Genomic DNA, 13,341 nt, shown 5'->3' with positions numbered 1-13,341 from the left:
AGCAGTTGAAACGTCTGCCTGCGGAGTTCTCCTGTTAACCGTTGACGCGGCGTTAACTCTTCCAGTATTGGTTTATTATCTGAAGGGTGTGGATGAGAACTGGTCTGTGTTGACCTGTCAGACAGGTGTCTCAGTTTACCAGTTGTACGCGGGCGGAGATAACGCGCTCAATGCTCCCTGACTAGAGCTGCCGAACGTTAGCGAAATGGATTTTAATATTGTTTTATGTTCGCTTGTTCTGCTTGGTGCTGTTGTACACATCCAGGGCGGTAAGTCTGATATTATCCTCACAAATTCTGCCAGAAACTGAAAGAAAAAAAGCGTAATCGTTCAATAGTTTGTCTAATGTTACCCAGAAAACATATTATAATATTAAAACGTGTCAGCACGGAATCTTTAGTAATGTTGATGTTTATAAGATCCGTCGAACTCCTCAGATTTCTAAGTAAAATGGCGCTGCTTAACAGGTAAAGATATACTTTCGGTTTTGAAAAAAAACTTTCTGAACATGGCGGACGGTTTATGAGTTTGATCATTCGGTGCCATTGTTTTTATGTATTGTTTAATACTGCAGTTTCGCTATCCTGAGGGACATTCTAAAACGCTTAACGTGAAAAACGCTTAACGTACCTAAACAGCGATCAAGGAAAACCACATTTCTGTCAAACCTTCCTTGTACTAAACACTTGCTGCTGTCAAAAGAACGAGGTCTTGGTCCGCGGATAAAGTGAATAATATCACGTTAAGCGTTTTCTCCCTCATAGAAGTCCATTATAAGTGTGGCGAAGCGGTGGGAGATGGAATAAAGCAAATTTCTGATGAAAAGGATCGACTACGCCACCCTGGGATTCACCCCCAGGGAACAATACACACCCTCACTATTGCTTGAAGGGCACAGGTTCGGTTCTACTAAGATAAAAGAGCAAGAGACGTGGGTACAAAAATATAAAGTTTATTCACACAATAATTTAATAAAAACACGAGCAGTAAAGAGCTTAAAAATTGGAACTCCAATTACTGCTGACCTTCTTACAAAAGCAAAAAACAAGGAAAACAAAAAGACAACCAAACAAAAGTTACAGGGCTGCGGCCGACTGGTCCTGGGTAGGCTGAAACGACACAGGTTTTAGTAGATCACACACCAGTGCACACACTCAATCAATACTCAGTGAGATTGCTATAGGTGAGCAACATGGCACAACACAGCACACAGTGATGAGAAAACACCTCCACCATTAGAGTGGGGAGAATCAGCCTCCCGATATTTAAGACCTACAGCACCTGTAATCAAAACAAAATGCAAAAAAGCTAACTGAAAGAAAGGAACAAAACAACAATTCTAAATAAACAGAACCATGGGGAATCTCAACATATTTTCATACCACCCAGGCCCAGAATAGCCAGCAGAAAAGACTGCTACATGTGGTGGTCAGGGTTTTTCCTGGCTCAAAATGAGGCTGAGGTGGTACCATCCTGATCTTGTACACACACACGTAGGCCTACCGTACCTTTAAGTGGCTTAACCAAAGTGACTTTGAGTTCTAACAAAATTACATAAAAATGACAATTATTAAGTTACAGTATATAAAACATGACTTTTATTCAACCAAACAGAAATGTTTTTTTAATCAAATAAAGCTTTTTTATCATTTCAACTAACTTTTCAGCCCACAATAGCCAACTGAATTAACCTAAATTCTTTCTAAATGAGCAAAGTTCATTCACATCTTGCATTCTCTGTGGTTCACTTTAAATGATTCAAGGATCTCTTATATTCGCGAGTGACTGAAAAGTTCAATAGTTTAAATGAATCGGTTCAAATGAGTCATTCGTGTGCGAGTCGTTCTGAACGCAATGTGCGTTCATACTGGCGAACGCGCTGTGTACAGAATACTCTGATTCAACGATCCAACTGCACAGCTAAATACATTACAATGATGTACGTCATGTTATTTTAATAAATTTCAAGAAATTAAATGTACTTGGATACAAAACAAACAGCCGTGAAACACAGGCTGGCTCTTGTTTTGCAACTCTTTTTAGCGCCTCAGTGTGCTGATAACGAAACAGCGCCTCCACTGTGGCGTAATGTCGCAACTGCAGTTACAAATGACAGTCTGTTAAATGCATGCAGCATTTCTTGTGAAGACTCGCAACATAATTTTGGCGAGAGCCTGAGGCGGCACGATATTTGACGGAGGCGGCTGCCTCCAATTTCTCTATGCAGGAAAAACCCTGGTGGTATGTTAATCCCTCTTTGCCCCAAATAGGACCATTATAAATAGTCCAAAAAGACTCAGGGCAAGAAAGAAAATACAAACAAAAAAGAAACAAAAACAACAGCGTAATTCAGGATAGCAATGTCAACAAGCGCCACAGGAAAACTCCAAAGCCTTATTAAAAAACAGTTGCGATGTTATTAGAGAAACAATTTAAATGTACGAAACCCCAACACCCACAAACATATCTCAGAGGTACATACCAGATACGTAGCCGTCAGCCACCGTAACCCAACAAGGCCGGCGTGGATACCGCATAGACAGCCAAGAGATGATGCTAATGGGAAAATACTGGACAATGCTGCCTTCCGCCACACCAAAGCAGAAGCGATAATCAAGCTGAGAGTAGGACGCACACAAATTTGGAAACAAGAGAATATTGCATCAAAAAGTAAGATAAGCTAACCCATGCTAAATCCTCTTGCTAAACACACAAAAAAACATTAACATACCTGAGAGTAGGCAGCCCTACGGACACAGATCGCACTTGTTAGGACTTGACTCCGCACCTAGCTTACAGGTAGATGCAACAAAACTATCAATGGGAAAACAGGGCAAAATTAACCACCCTGCCAACAGCCATACGCCTCGGTTAACTACCGGCACCAGAAAGTGGGCGGAGACCTGGAAGTGACACACACCTGAATGACACAAGCAAGCCCCTTATAGAGAGAAGTATGTATGGTCGCTAACAGAGGTGGACGAAGTACACAACTTCCTTACTTGAGGATAAGTACAGATACTACTGGTCAAATATTACTCCACTACAAGTAAAAGTTGTAAAGACAGATTCTTACTTGAGTAAAAGTACAGAAGTACGTGCTTTTAAAAGTACTCAAGTATTAAAAGTACATTTCCTTTATGTCAGTTGTGCATTGTTTTATTGTCGTATACCTTATGCCTCTGAAGCAACCTACTGAATACACTGAGTAGCTCACAGTATCAGTTGTATTAAAGGAGTAGTTCACTTCAAAATTTGAATGTCAATGGGGGCAAATTTTGCAGTGAGCAACTCCTTTAAGAGCTTTATATGTTTAGCACATATATGTTTCGTTTAGATATAATCCTGTATGATCATTTAGCCTCATCCTAATTATCCTCATTAGCCCCCTAGTCCTATATGTATTTATGAGCAGTGTTCTTTTATTTTGTATATTCCCTTTACCAGTTTTAGCAGCAATTTACCAGTAAGTAGTAAGGTTCTTGTAAATAGTAAAGTGTAGAAGCCATGTGTTTGTTGGATTTATTACCATTTGTATTACCATAATTTAACTACAAACATAAACTATAGCTAGTATAATTAAACTATGGTATGTTTAGTTGCTGTGGTTTTACTAAAGATTATTAATTGGAGTATGGTTCCTATATATAGAAAATGGTAAATTTGTGGATACTGTGGTTTTACTGCAAATACCATCCCTGCTGAAAAAAAACAATGAATTTTTGAATTAGAATGAGATTTTTTAATTAAATTCCTCTTTGTAGTGTGTTTGGGTTTTATTCCAATAGGATTTACCATCCCACAAATAGAATCCATCACATGCAAGTAGACAACAAGTATCCATAGTACAATTCCCATTATAATCATTAAATCCATTACATTTTCTTTTGTATTTTGGGCAGGGTTCTATTGTTTTTATTTCAACAGGAATACTTCAACTATAGTTACTTCAGTAAAAACATCATTCATTTTCCAAATCGCTTTAAATGATACAGCAGCAGATCAGAAGTTAACACGCACGTGTAGCTCAAGGTGTATGTGATGCTTATTTACCGTTTAGCTGTTATGCCGATCATTTTCATGACAATGTTTCTACGATCTTTGACTGATCGTAACTCACAGATGATTACGCCACACTTTAACATGTGCCTTTTTCCTCTTTTATTGTTCTATTTGCCTTTTTAGAGTGCTATCAATGGTGTAGCAGCGCCTATACGTTTACATTAGTTTAGCGGGGAAGATCCCAGAGTTGCCAGATTTGCGTTAAAAAAAAGCTTGTCGGAAAACCGCGAGCTTAGAAAAACTGAAATACTTGGCAACAGTAAAAGGTCCTGGCAGATCGCAAGCCAGAGAAATTGCGCACACAGGAAACCTCGCTGCATAGAAACCATTTTCTACTTTTGGACCTTTTTATAAATGTAGTGGAGTAAAAAGTATGATATTTGTCTTTCAAATGTAGTGAAGTTAAAGTACAAGTACTCAGAAAAAATAATACTCAAGTAAAGTACAGATACTCAGAAAGTGTACTTAAGTACAGTACTCAGGTAAATTTACTTCGTTACTGTCCACCTCTGGTCGCTAATAGGCTACCTACATGGTGACATCACCACAGGAAAGATCCAACCACCCTGCCACATAAGGAAACAGCTTAACGTGGCGTAACGTACCTAAACAACGATCAAGGAAAACCAAATTTATGTCAAACCTTCCTTGTACTAAACACTTGCTGCTGTCAAAAGAACGACCTCTTGGTCGGCAACCAACGGCAACGCCAATTAGCCTACTGACGCAATAGCCACGCGAGCATTCGTGCCACAAGAACGCGCTGTATCATCTCATTTATATTTCTGTCCCTTTTTATCAGAGCTTTTAGAAACATTTGTGCTGTTTTGTTCTAGTTTGCTCCACTGGCTATTCAGCTCGGTGTAACAACACTGAAGCCAGGAGTTAGCAACTTTATTGCCTTTCAGCCTCATTTCTTAATATTGGTTTCAGACAGGGCATAAAGAGTAGGCTACGCCACTTTTCAACACAATGCACGGTGGCTTTTGAAGTATTAATTACAACTAAAATGACAGAATTTTGTTTAAGCCACGTTAAGCGTTTTTCTCTTATAATGGACTTCTATGGTGAGAACGCTTAATGTGATATTATTCGCTTTATCCGCGGACCAAGAGGTCGTTCTTTTGACAGCAGCAAGTGTTGGTTTGACAGAAACTTGGTTTTCCTTGACCGCTGTTTAGGTACGTTAAGCGTTTTTAAGCGTTTTAGAATGTCCCTATCCTGACAGCACGGCTGCTATCGGTGATTTATTTGAGAAGTATTAATTTATTTCATTCATAAAAAATACTATTTTTTTGTATTTTAGGTTGATAGATGATAGAAATCCCAGTTCAAATCCTGTATTTTTTCCCTTAGTCACCATGCAATCAAACAGGAAAAGTGTTTTACACAGTGTTGCAGTGATTATTATAAATGATTTATCTGTGCACACCATTATTTTTTTTAAATTCGTTTGCACTTGTAATCTTTAATCAAAAACTTAAGCTCCCCTTCACCTCTCAACAACAATTCTTCACCACGTGACGTCGGCAAGAAAAAAGAGGTTGGACTATTAGTGACTGTCCATTTTAGCTCTCCCCTCCAGGCCCAACTTACAACAAACAAATCAAAAAGGGAAGGGCAAAATAAAGCCCCGCCCTACATTTTTTATTATAATTTCAGAAGCCTTTTCACTCAGACTTTGAAGGTTGTACTTTGACTAGGAGTGGTGATCCGTTTTACTTTTATATCAAACATTTGTCTGACAGTTTACTTGTTGGATAATGGTTTGACAATCAAATGTGTGAAACAAGGAACAGAAAGCCAACGCTTGCAACTGGGTTTTAATAGATACAAAGGTTTAAATGTTGTTTTAAAAAAAGTGAAAAAACGTTTTTACATTTTTCATCAGTTCCTAAAATCGTTAAATTGAATAACAGTCCTGATGTGAAAACCTGTAAAATAAAAACAAAAGTTGAATGTTTTCTTTTTGCACTTAGTGACAATTATCACAAATTGATTTTGATGTTAAAATCAAGTTAAAAAGAAATAGAATTCAGTTGTGCATGCCAAAGACATTGACCAGAAACGTATGGCAGATTCTGGCCAGATTGGATCTGATCTGTCAGTCTCCTTTATATGTGGAAATGTTTTTATTAGGGATGCACCGATCAGATTTTTTTATACTGATTTTAACAAACATCTATTGTCTGATTCCGATATTGGTCAATTGCGTAGCACTTTACAATACTAAGCTATTTTTCTGCATTAAATTAATTTTACTGAACATAAATTGGATCCATTTAACATTTTAAGAGAGGCACAAGTTAAGATAAAAATACAATAAGACAACATGACAATCTTCAAAGGAGATTTTTGCTAGTATCCAATATTTCTTAACAACATTAACTCATATTTGGCTCAACGTTGAACATTTCTTTAATAAACTTAAAGTCTGTGCTGTTGCTATTTAATTATTTTGCTTGGAGAAAAACATTTGATTAATCAGACATGCAACTCATTGCCTCCATGCAGTTAATTAATAAACCAGTCTGCCTTTTTCATGCTATTGCCGATATGCCGATGGGGTTCGATTAATCCAATATCGGACAATTAATATCGGTGGGCGATACATCAGTGCATCCCTAGTTTTTATATTCATTAAAAGACTATATGTAAATATAATCTGTAATAACTGCAACCTTTTAAGTTTTACTTTATTTTATTCAGACCAGATGATTTTGCTAGTATTAACATTGTCATATTTTATTTCTGTACATATTCCCCACAGAGACACATTCCCTGTACTACATGTACACAGTTTTGTCCAAACCTGTGAATCTGCCGGGCATCTATGAATTCACTGCTATGGGTTTACTGGATGACAGACAGATTGATTACTACAATAACAAGGAACAGAAAAAGATTCCTAAACAGCAGTGGATGAGAGAGAAAATGCCAGCGGATTACTGGGAAAAAGGCACCCAATCCAGAAAGAGCAAAGAGCAGTGGTTTAATGTGAATGTCAACATTCTGATGGAGCGAATGAAACACAATAATTCCGGTAAGAAAGTTTAATGCTTAAAACTTTAGTTTAAAGTTCAGCATACATGTTATTTATCCTCATTTATGATGCCTGTTATTATTAGCTTAGCAACTTTGTCTGTTTGACTTGGTTTCAGAAGTTCATGTTCTTCAGTGGAGACATGGTTGTGAAATTAAAGATGAAGGAACTGTAGTGACATTTTCCAGAGGCATCGATCAGTACAGCTATGATGGCGACGACTTTCTTTCTTTCGACGATAAGGTTTCACAGTGGGTTGCTCCAGTTGATGCCGCTGTCGCCACCAAAGTGAAATGGGATAATGTGCCCATCCTAAACCAGTACACCAAGGGCTACCTGGAGAAAGAGTGTGTGGACTGGCTCAATAAATTCAGAGAATATGGACAAGAGCAACTTAAAAAAGTTTGTAAGTAAATGGATTTAAAAAAACATGATTTTCAGCTTTCATAGTGCTGGAACTGATTCATAAACTGATTCTTGTGTTCTCAGCTCCACCAGAGGTTCATGTGTTCGCAAGAAGGTGTACCAGTGACAAAAACAAGCTGAAGCTCACCTGTCTGGCCACTGGCTTCTACCCTAAAGATGTGACATTTATGATTAGGAAGTATCGCACATCACTTGCTGATAATGAAACTGAATCCTCAGGAGTCAGACCAAACCATGATGGAACGTACCAGCTGCGGAGGAGTGTAAACATCATGGAGAATGAAAAAGCAGATTATGATTGCTTTGTAACTCACAGTACCCTTAAACAACCAGAAATCAAAATATGGGGTAAGCTAACGGAAAGAATTGATTTTTCATTAAAGAATATGTATTTGTAGGATGATACACAATTGAATCATCATAAAATGCAATGCATTCCAGCAGTGACATGCTTTACAGATAGAAACTTTTTTTTGTAGATGGAAAATGTTTTGACTGCAATGAAGGGGGTGCTCTGGCTACTGGTGTGGGGATTGGAGTTGTGATCACAGCAGCTGCTGCAGCAGTCATAGGCGTCTATCTTTTTAAGAAAAGAAGATTGGGTCAGTATTACATCACATTACTTGGTACTTCCTTTCTTAATAGTTCTCTTTAGAAGAGAAAGTTGTTTCTACTGTAAGAATGCAAAGTAACTAAAGAACCTGCCCTAATGTACAGATATGTGTCAGCACTATTGATGTGCATGGGATGTGTGGTTTGTCTTCACAGCAAACAACACACCGGACAGCACAGCTCAAGTTAATGTTCAACTCTCGACTGCAGCCCCAAACAACAATGCAGCTAATAATAGAGAAGCAGCAGCTTTATTGCCTGACAAATCTGGTAACCTTGTTTTAGACATATCATTGATTAGGTTCGATGTTTAATTGGATGTCCATGAAATGTCAGTTGTACATATTGTCGAAAGAAGAACTAGAAGTGTAATATGTGTCCTGGGTAAAAGAGTTCACTGCATTTTGCCTAGTCTGAGACGAGTCTTCATTGCAATATTATTTCAGTTTCCATAACCCTCCATTTCATACTGTCTGAATTCAGTTAAATCTGTTTTCTTAATGGACAGTGAGCGCCTTTACATGCACAGTCTTACTCCAATTATGCTTAATAAGATGATAACATGTAAGTCATGTAAACGCGTAAAACGTTTTTATTTTATCGGGGAAAGCTCATAAACGGCGTAAGCAAAACCCGCTCGGCAGAGGTAGTTTTTGCCCATTACTCTGATTTCGCGCTGCATGTAAACGCCTTTACCGGTTTTCTCTCAGTTTTGTTTATGTGCACATGTCTGACAGTGTAACGGTTTTGTGGAGGGAACACTCGAGAAACGCAGATAATCCAAAAGGGTTTCATATCATCCAAGGGAAAACAGGCAGAAGCACATCACCACATCATACATAAACATGTATCTACATTCACAATACCGGACAAGGAACCAAACTAAGACGAGAACTTAAATATTCCTAAATATAATAAAATTCCTAAATATAATAAAACCTTGTTATATTAACAGATAAGGAGGGGTAGACAGATGATGGGGATTAACTAATAATGTCCAAATGATGGGGATCAGGTGAGACGGGTGCAAAGGATTATGGGGAGTGTAGTCCGGTGGTGAAAGAGGGCAGACAGTGGATTGTGACAGACAGCGCAATAGCAAGTCACAAGCGGAATTAATAGTAAAATAACGCATAAAAGTCCGCTCTCGAATCACGCAGTTGATGTGGAAACGTCAAAATGAAGAACTATTGTTGCATATGCAGGTACTGCGGACACGAGAAGAGATATAAAAATACAGCTTCTGACATTTTTAATTACCAAACAGACTATCGACGATGGTTTCTTTTTAAGATGATTTTTGATAGATATCGGTTTATTTTGTGCATGTAAACGCACTCGTGATTACAGGTGTGGAAAAAACGTAAACTGAAATGAATAGTTCACCCATAAAAAGAAGACTATTAGAATTAATACAAAACCAATATACAGTATGTACTGTGCTGTTTCTGCACTGATACGGGACATTATTTTTTGTTTTCACAGCAAACAACGACGTAGCTATCACACTGCCTATTGAAGCCCCAGACAACAATGCAGCTAAACCTGGAGAGAATGCAGCTTTGCTGTCGGACAAATCTGGTAAGCATGTTTTAGACGTGTCGTCGATTAGCTCAGATTTCACTTAGATGTACAGGTATCTTATTCACCAATAGTCAGTTGTAGAGAGGCCTACTGATGACAGTGTTACAACTGAAAGGAGAACTAGAAGTGAAATACTGTACGTGTAAGAGAGTTCATCGTCACTTGGCACTGTGGTAAAGAACGAGAGACATGTGACCACTAATGCTACTTATATTCTTCATTCCTAGGTGAAAGAGCCAGTGCGGATGGTGACTCTGGTGAATCTATTTCCTCTTTACACAAAAATGCTAATGAAGATTTTTGGCATTTCATTGATTGAACATTTTAAGGGGCAAAATTTCACTGTATCTCTTTTCGAGTATGGTATTTCACACACAGGGAAGGATCAGGGCACCATAGGCACTACTTGACATTCCTCTGTTTCACCAACAGGAAAAGGGACCTCGAGCGAATCAGGTAACAGTTCGAACAGCTCTCAGGAGAATATGAATAAACCTGGTAAGTATGCTTTAAATGGCTTCCAATAACTTATCACATCCACCATAAAACGATGCACAGGATGAATATCAGGCAGAAATGCTTTTACTTTTAGTACGATAATGATTTACTTGTTGTGCGCCCATGATCCACAGTTCTTTATGATCACCCATTAAGAGCAGAGGAGCACTACAAAGAACGCAAGTTACAGATTTCAGAGTGTCGTTTCAATTAGTCTGCCCAAATATGAAAGGAGGAAAATCTTCAGTCTAGATTGGGGTGTAATAAAATACTGGTATTAACAATATCAGTTAAAATTTAAAGCACGATTATTGGTATCGTAATATCGTATATAATTTATCATCTATATATAGACGGTTTCATCTTAACATAAACAAATGTGCATGTGCACTTTTGTGACCCCACCTTAACTTCCGGTAGACATTCACAAACAATAGAGTGCCTGTAGATTATTTTTGATAACAATCAAAAGAAACCGAGAAGAACCGTTACTTGACGAAACTTGTCTCCACAATCTTTTGAATTTAGACTGCGATACCAAGCTCAACCGCTAGATGTCAGTGTATCATATGGTTTCTTTAAATGCGACCAAAATACAGGACCCATTCAACAAATTGTTTACTTCATGAAATGAACACAACAAAATTCAACAAATCGGTTATTTAATACAATTATTATACAGTAAAATAATCATATTAATTAATGATTAAAAATATATTAAAAATATAAATATTTATATTATTAGTCACTAGCCAAAAACAAACAGGAAGTTAACTTGGGGTCAGGGGCACACGTCCGATGAAACGGTCTATAGTTTGGCTTTAGAAGTCACAATTGTTACAAACTTCCTACACTTGTGTTTTAAGTGTTATTAAATAAATTAAAATAAATAATTGATTGCGTGGATGATTATTAAAATAGATATCACAATAATATTGTTATTGTGAATTGTTTTGGCCACGATAACCGTGCAGTGAAAATATAATATTGTAGTCTGGATTTAGTTGAAACTGATTTCACTGTCTGTTTGGGTTTGAGGACTGCAGCACTGCTAGCCTTGTTATTTAGCAAGGGTTTCTTTAACTTAATCCTAGTAGGGATGAGAACCTTTGTTTGCATGTTTACAGGTGATACATGTGAATATTTGCAAAGGATTAAAAAAGGCTGGAATCAAGAGTAAGGCTGCAAGGACATGAATAGATTGTTAGGTCCATCCAGAGTAAAATAGTGAAGCTGCAGTAGTTATGAGCTGTACAGCATAATATAACAATCAATCTGGTAATTACATTTCAGTGCTATGTCCGACCGAAATACAACGTTTTTGTTTACATGTTTAAATATGGGCATCGTTTGGACCTTTATCATAATTAATGGGGAAAAATAATAGCAAACTCAACTGTAATAATCATTCAAATACAAGAATGACTTGTGTTTGTTTTTCAGTGTGAGACTCCAGTGCTAACAGACTGCTCATAGAAGACGAAGCAGAAGCCATAAAGATGCAGATTAAATCCAACAGATCAACATGTGAAACAAAGAAATAGCATTATGGACGATTCATAATAAACAATTTGGTATTTGTCGACACTACTGAAAATGATCATTTTTTAAAATGCAGTTAAATAAATGTAAATGTTTGACTTATAGTTAACCAACAGGAATGTAATACATAGTTTAATATAATTTTATTTCTATTAACTGAATCCTTTCTGTTCTTTTGCTCTGACGTTTTGAGTCGGTCAGAGCTTTCCTCTACAATATTAAGAAAATTAGACCTTTCCTATCCGAGCATGCTATGCAAGTCCAAGTCCAGGCTCTTGTTCTGTCCAGACTGGACTATTGCAATGCGCTACTGGCTGGACGCCCAGCTTGCACAACCAAACCTCTACAGATGATCCAGAATGCAGCAGCAAGAGTGGTCTTCAATGAACCGAAGAGAGCGCACGTCACTCTTCTCTTCATTAAGTTACATTGGCTCCCTACAGTCGTACAGTACAATCAAATTCAAGATTCTGCTCCTGGCCTACAAGACCATCACTGGTGCGGCACCCCCTTACCTTCACTCACTAATGCAGACTTATGTACCCGCCAGATCCCTACGCTGTGCAAACGAACGATGTCTTGTGGTGCCATCCCAAAAAGGTACAAAATCACTCTCACGCACCTTTTCTGGATCTCTTGCACATTTATGGAATGATCTGCCCGCTGCTACAAGATCAGCAGATTCTGTGGCCATCTTTAAGAATCGGCTGAAAACACATCTCTTCCGTCAACACCTGACCGATTAGCTCGGAGTTCGGGATCTCTTTTCTACTCTTTCTATTAAAAAAAAATCCTTAGCTTTGTATACTTTGGTGGGCTATATGAGACCAGTTCTATTACACTTATGCCTTTTGTTGTCCTTATGTTGTTCCAATGACTTCCATTGTTTACCTCATTTGTAAATCGCTTTTTAATAAAAGTAAATGACTAAATGTAAATGTTCTTTATTGCAACTGAATACTGTTTGGGAACTGCATTTTATTTGTAAGAATACTCTTTCATAGAAACCCAAACATGTTTTGTTTGCCACTGTATTTGGAGCGAACATTAGTGCTTTAAGGTTTGTTTCAAAGCTTGTATTTGAAATGTATTGTAAAAACTGCATACATGATTTCTACCTCTGCTGAAAAAAGTAACATTTTGGTTTTAATGGAAACTATAACACTATAATAGCTTAATGTGATGGTTAATATTTATTGGATGTTATCTGGCAGGCAGGAACTAAAAGAACACCTTTCAGCAATTTGTAGATTACTTGCTGAAAGCATCAAATGCTACTGGAAAGGATTGTAGGCTACTGTTTTGATTAGTGCTGTGAAAAGATGATTATTCACAATTGTATTCAAAATTGAAACCTTTAGATGATGTATTGTTTTTCTTTCAGCTGGGACGCATAACTGTATATTGCTAATGCTATAGAGGTTTGAAATAAAGATGAAATAAGAGTTTTAAACTGAGATTAATAGTTTCAAGTCACTCTTTTGCATACATTGGCATAGAAAATTTACTGACCACCTCTGCCCATATAGAGCAGCCAACCTCAACAGTTTCATACTTTTACAAAGATCTGACAA

At 37.5% G+C, this 13,341-nt stretch overlaps 1 protein-coding gene across 2 annotated transcripts; it reads left to right on the top strand.

Annotated features, from left to right (window-relative positions):
* Window positions 1-83: 83 nt before the first annotated feature.
* Window positions 84-13,224, top strand: LOC130566728 (zinc-alpha-2-glycoprotein-like). 2 transcript variants are annotated; one of them, XM_057354424.1, is made up of 10 exons: window positions 84-269; window positions 6,833-7,105; window positions 7,227-7,511; window positions 7,595-7,879; window positions 8,011-8,133; window positions 8,300-8,413; window positions 9,629-9,724; window positions 9,955-9,984; window positions 10,160-10,225; window positions 11,669-13,224. In XM_057354424.1, exons 1-10 carry the CDS (start codon window positions 206-208, stop codon window positions 11,671-11,673), a joined length of 1,341 nt encoding a protein of 446 aa, XP_057210407.1. In that variant the 5' UTR covers window positions 84-205; the 3' UTR covers window positions 11,674-13,224. The 2 variants fall into 2 exon arrangements, with proteins under 2 accessions (XP_057210407.1, XP_057210406.1); XM_057354423.1 differs by having other exon boundaries at window positions 87-269; window positions 7,224-7,511.
* Window positions 13,225-13,341: the final 117 nt, after the last annotated feature.

Source organism: Triplophysa rosa, linkage group LG16 (assembly GCF_024868665.1).
Source record: "Triplophysa rosa linkage group LG16, Trosa_1v2, whole genome shotgun sequence".
In the NCBI taxonomy this organism is placed as follows: Eukaryota; Metazoa; Chordata; class Actinopteri; order Cypriniformes; family Nemacheilidae; genus Triplophysa; species Triplophysa rosa.
This window is presented reverse-complemented; position numbering and strand designations above follow the sequence as displayed.

Bases quoted from the DNA above. Each gene is read 5' to 3' on its own strand.
- LOC130566728 (XM_057354423.1), top strand. From the start codon at position 206: ATGGATTTTAATATTGTTTTATGTTCGCTTGTTCTGCTTGGTGCTGTT. The intron at 7,106-7,223 runs GTAAGAAAGTTT...ACTTGGTTTCAG, and splicing joins AATGAAACACAATAATTCCG to AAGTTCATGTTCTTCAGTGG. The intron at 9,725-9,954 runs GTAAGCATGTTT...CTTCATTCCTAG, and splicing joins TTTGCTGTCGGACAAATCTG to GTGAAAGAGCCAGTGCGGAT.